General features: G+C 42.2%; 1 protein-coding gene across 5 annotated transcripts in view; it reads left to right on the forward strand.

Annotated features, from left to right (window-relative positions):
* Galnt15 (polypeptide N-acetylgalactosaminyltransferase 15) overlaps positions 1 to 4607 on the forward strand; it is a 35580-nt gene extending 30973 nt beyond the window's left edge. For all 5 annotated transcript variants that reach the window (XM_076931426.1, XM_034498625.2, XM_076931428.1 and 2 more), the window contains one exon: positions 2531 to 4607. In XM_076931426.1, coding sequence (XP_076787541.1) covers positions 2531 to 2677 — 147 coding nt within the window. In that variant the 3' untranslated portion in view covers positions 2678 to 4607. The remainder of the gene's footprint in view (positions 1 to 2530) is intronic.
* The last annotated feature ends 1393 nt before the right edge of the window (positions 4608 to 6000 follow it).

Here is a 6000-nt window from a genome sequence, read left to right on the forward strand (position 1 = left end):
CATTTAATTGTAAACACTTCATCATTTTTGTGAAGTTCTTACCCCTATATTTCCTATAGATAAATTCTAGATCCTTCCCAGAGAATACACATTAACAGAGAGAAAATAGAGGGATTATAATGCTTAGATGAGTGAGTGGCTCCAGGCACTGAATTGGGAAAAGGCCAGTCTTACATGTGTCTGTGGACTTGAGCATGAGACAAGTTCTTACTGCATCAGAACAATCAGAAGACGGTCCCTAAACCTCATTCCTACCGTGTGTCCCTCTTGTTCTTCTCTGTTGAGGGTCCCTCAGTCTCAGGACCACGGTCACCACATCTACAGAATGTGTCCATCCATGCACTTTCCTTTCTTCACATCCTTCTGAGTTCAGTTAGGGTACCACTAGGCAAATAAATACATATTCACATATTTTCTTCAAATTCTGACTGAGAGTAAAGCAGATAAAATTAGTGGAACGCCACATTGGTGATTCATAGAGCAGAGAAGAGGCAAATCCCATCATAGAAACTTAAGCTGAGTTCCCAACAAGCAACAGAAACAAAAGATCAGTAAGAGACACACATGGCAATATTTCCAGGAATCAAAAAAAATAAGATATGTCTGGAGACTCAGTTCAGTGGTCAAGAGCCCTTGCCCATTGTACATAAGGCCCTGGGGCCAGTATCCAGGAATATACATACATACATACATACATACATACATACATACATACATATGGGGGTGTGTATAAGGTATTCTTCAGTCAGAAAAAGAGTAAGGCACTATTCTTGGTGGACTATTTATAACATAAAAGCACAGCAAACAATCTAAATACCCATCATAGCTGAATAGATAAAATGTGGGCACATGTCTGTCCTAAAGCTTATGTCTTAGGTATGGCCACTTATCTCCCAGAAGTAAATCCATGTGATGAAATATTACTCAGCCTTAAAGTGGAAGGAAGTTCTGTCACGTGGTGCAACAAGAGTGACCCTTGAGGACATTAGGCTAGATTAATAACTAACTCACATACAAACATACACAGGCATGCACACACAGACAGACTCACACACAGACAGACTCACACACACACACACACAAACTGAATCATTTCACATTATATATTTTATGTGAAGCTGTGAAGCAGTTAAAGTCTTAGAAACATGAAGTGAACAGTGGTTATCTGTGGCTGAGGAAGAAAGATTTATTGTTTAGTGAGTAGAGAATATTTTCACCATGAAAAAGTTATGGAAAACTAACATATTTAACATTTCTAAACTTTAAGATTGAAAATGCTTTAAAAGTAACAAGTTTTAGTATGCCTTTTACCACAGTAAAAAAAGAAAGAAAAAGCAATGAAGTACTAGTTTTTGCCTCAACATGAATGTCTTAGGGTTTTATTGCTGTGAACAGACACCATGACCAAGGCAGCTCTTATAAGGAAAACATTTAATTGGGGCTGGTTTACAGGTTCAGAAGTTCAGTCCATTGACATCAAGGTGGGAGCATAATAGCATCCAGGCAGGTATGGTGCAGGAGGAGCTGAGAGCTTTATATCTTCATCTGAAGGCTGCTAGGAGAAGACTGGCTTCCAGGCAGCTAGAATGAGAGTCTTATAGCCCACACCCACAGTGACACACCTACTCCAACAGGGCCACACCTTCTAATAGTGCCACTCTCTGGGCCAAGCATATACAAACCATCATATTGAATAAATCAAGAAAACACCCATAAGGAAGGAGGCTGGTTATAAAGGAACCACACTATACAATTGTGCTTATATGAAATGTCCAGACTAGGGGAATGCAGACCCACAGAAAGGAGACTGCTGATTGTCTGGCTAGAAGGAGGGCAGAAGGACAAATGGCTGCTAACGGGGAATGGTGTCTTGTGCCAGTGATGGAGATATTCTGGAATATACTAACGGCAACTAGTTTGTGTATTTTAAACAGTCTGTACATTGGAATATCTCGATGAAGAAAAATTTATAACACTGTGGCTGAAGTTGTTTAATTTTGTAAAGAAATCAGATTTTTCTTGAAAGGGGAGTGCTAGGGTTGATATTAAACCTGCTGGAGTGCGATTGCACCTTTGTCTCTTGGGTATGGCTAGTCTGAGTAGACCTTCAGGATACCCTCAGTCTTCCTTGCTTCTGAAACCTGGAGATCACAATGTCAAATTGCAGGTTTTGCAGAGAGTAGCCTATCAATGAAGCCCTGTTAAAAGCACAAACTCATGAATGCAGTGGTAACAGTGTCTCTGACAAAACAACAGGAAGACTGGACACGCTCTGACCAGAGTTATCCTGACCAGAACTTTCTAAGAAATGGCACAATAGTATAACAGCAATACAAACAATGGAGTTTATGACCCTATAGGCTTGAGTGACATCTAAATGTTAGGGTTAATTAAATTATATTTTCCATTAACTAACAATCCCTCCAGACTGGTTCACACCACCTCCGATTGTCCTTAATGCTCAGCAGAATCTTTAAAACGTCCTTCTTTGCCGAATGTCAGGAATTGGGCTTCTTCTTTCTCTTTTCAGGATGGAATGATCATCCATGTTCTCTCTGGAAAATGCATGGATGCTGGGGTCCAGCCAAGCAGTAAGAATTTGTTCTTGCATCAGTGTGATGGCAAAACCAGCCAGCTGTGGCGATTTGACCAGATCCACCCTGTAGATGAACGATGAGTAACTGTGACAGAGAGCAAACAAATGCTGGGTATCATATTTCCCAGCTCCTGTATGTCCTGAGGCAGCCCCTACTGCCTGGGCCTCTGGAGTAGAAGAGAAGAAACTTCGTTAAAACAAACAAACAACAAAAACATAGAAAATCTCTCCAGGGACACCACACCATTGATTGTCGACTGGTTTTTGTTGTTTGGTATGGTTTTTCAAGACAGGGTTTCTCTGTGTAGCCTTGGATGTCCTGAAACTAACTCTGAGGACCAGGCTGGCCTCATAGCAATCCACCTGCCTTTGCCTCCTGAGTGCTGGGACTAAAGGTGAGTGCCACCACCGCCTGGCTATGTTGGCTGTTTTTTTTTAGAAAGAAAAACAATGGATTCGTTGTCTTCATCACCAGAAGTGATCATCACGAAGGAGATCAGAGTCTTCCCCTGCCCGCTCCCCACACCCGGCCCACAACAAGCACTTAACATTTGCTTTTATCCCTGATTGTGGGAAGAGGCCTAGGCATTGTCTGGCAGCACTTCTAGGAGACATGGAATCCAGTAGATAAATTTCTCGTAGCCCTTACTCAGACAGTGTATGTGGCCAGTCATGAAAGTCAAAATCAGGGCTGTGCAATGGCCTGGCTAGCATACATTTCATGTCCATTCATTAAACCAGAGTTCAAAAGGAAGCAGTGAGGTGCAGGGAGGAATGGGGTGTGGCTGGGAAGAAGACAGGAGAGAGATTTGGTCCAACCGTCCAGGTCAGCACTGCCCACTGAGGAGTAGGCAGACCTGGTTAAGACGTTTTCATCTTCAGGACAATTTCCTTGAAACTTTCTACCTCCATTCACCTCTGGCTCTTCTCTAGCTCACAACCAGGTTTCCCTGCAATGTATTCTTTCTTGAGTCACCAGTACTGGAAGGGTCAACACATCTGAGCATGTTCATGAGCGAAGGTATTACAGGAGATAAAGTCTCTTAATGCCCGCTTAGGAGAGTTGTGTTGGCTCAAACAGAAGTAGCAACTTTTGAAAAGGGGAAACCCAGAATCTTTACAAGGCAAAATAGATCTGGCTATTAAACGTCCCTGAGGTTTGACAGGCCACCTATGAGCCCATAACAATTGTTCAAGACCCCCTAAATGTAGCTTAGCTTCTGGTTAAATGTTCACATGGTTGAAGGAAATCCACCTTAACCAGAGAAGAACCTAGGCTCAGCCACAAGAGTGGCTGAGTGAGTTAGAGTGCTGCAGAGAAAAAAAAAAAATCTTGCCCATTTCTTTCTGAATGGAATTAGCTCTCTATATGGTAAGCTTAGAAACTTCCCATTCAAGATGTCTTTGTCCTCTGAGCTAGCTTCAAATACAGGTGTTTCAAATAAGAACTGGAGAAGACACGGGGGTTTCTGAAGTACCTGAGTAATATCTGTTACTTCTCCAACTTCCAAGTCAATGCCCACTGTTTCTCTAGCCTTAGAGTCACTCCAGACTAACGCTATCTAATATCATGACCACAAACCCAGTGGGGCCATTTTGATGGAAATTCACCACAATTCTCAAAATTTTCAAAACTGTTCCTTGATTGTACTGGCATTTCTGGAGTTCAGTGGCCACCTGTGGCAAATGGCTACTGAACCTGAGAACACAGGTATGAAATAGCCCACAATCACAAACAGTAGCCCTGGAGAGCACTAGGCAGGCTCAGCCCCCATGTAGGGAACAGGTTTTAGCTGTCTTCTTGTTTTGGACCTGTCCATGTTTAAAACAAATTCTTCTGATGTGATGGGACTGGGATGGAGCTAAAAATTTTCAAATGACAACCTTGTAAAAGGTAGTAATGGTTGAACAATATTTTTAAAGATCTTTATTTTGATATGAACTCTGTTATTAGCATTGTACATAGCTGAAGTTGTTGGAATAAATTAATATAGCTAAATGAAAGACTAAATTCTGTCACGTGTGTTCTGGTGATTAACAAAAGGACCCAGATGGCTCATTGCTTAATTGTTTTAATGAAACAAGAATGTAGTATTTCTTGGGTCCTTAACTATCCCCGTGATTTATTATTTTATTACAGAAATTCAGTCCCTGGCTGGTACTTATAGACCCTTAATTTAAACAGAACAGATGCTTCTACTTGCTTCTGAAAAACGGTCTCCTTACAATGTAACTAGTGTAGTGAATCCTTTTTTTTTTTTTTTTTTTTTTTTGAGACAGATTTTCTCTGTGTGTCCCTGGCTGTCCTGGAACTCACTCTGTAGACCAGGATGGCCTCGAACTCAGAAATCCGCTTGCCTCTGCCTCCCAAGTGCTGGGATTAAAGGCGTGAGCCACCATTGCCCCGGTGTGTAGTGAATTCTTATCAATGGTGCCTTTAGAAGGAGAGAAACTTGGCAATTAATTGATCTGATTCCTGAGTTTGGTTTTGTTTGTCTGTCTGGACTTAATGACTCTTTAAAACAGGAGTTGTTTTTGTGATTTGTCTCACAAGCCCACCTCCATTATTGCGCATTCTACTGGAGTGGATGGAGAGAAAGAAGTACCCAGCTGACCACAGTCCATGGGGGCCTCAGTGTCATAAAACCGTAGCAAAGTCAGACATCCAACTTCCACACATATCTGAAAGGTCCCCAGGACCCGTAATGATGCTGCCTCGGACCAGGACTCAACAGCTCTAAGGTTATAGTCCGCACTTGCCTTGAAGGAGCTCCATTTTCAATGGATGTGCCACGAGAACACTAGTTAGACACGAAATGACTCACCAAATCCGGAAATGCAAACAGACTGCACTTGGAAGGGTCTCTGGAAGAATAAACAAGCAGTTTAGAGCCGAGCAAACAGGGAAACTGCAGATGGCTCGGGAGTGAAGAGCACACACTGCTCTTACAGAGGACTTGAGTTCTGTTCTCAGCACCCACACAGGGCAACTCACAACCACCTTTAGTTCCATACACTCTTCTTTGGTATACATATATACTCATCCCACAGACATGCAAGCATATATATACATAATTAAAAATAAAATACATTTTAAAAATCTTTTAATAGGGTAGTAGGAGGAGGCGGATAAGCACAAAACAGACAGGTCAACCCCACTACAGCTGAGGCTTAGAAAGGGCTTTGAGCTTTTCTAAAGTGTGACCTTTATGAGAGGCCATCAGGAAGGAACTGCTGCCCACATTACCTCAAGCACAGGGCATTAGCACATTACATGTACATTACATTGTACATTTACGTATGGTCCAGGAGAACCTGAGCAGCTGTTTGGAAAGTCTTGGTCTTCCCAGATGTATCACTACATGTCCTACAGGTGCAAGAGGCAGCCTGGAGCAGCCAGGATG

The sequence above is a fragment of the Arvicanthis niloticus genome, chromosome 3, assembly GCF_011762505.2.
Source record: "Arvicanthis niloticus isolate mArvNil1 chromosome 3, mArvNil1.pat.X, whole genome shotgun sequence".
NCBI classification, from domain to species: Eukaryota; Metazoa; Chordata; class Mammalia; order Rodentia; family Muridae; genus Arvicanthis; species Arvicanthis niloticus.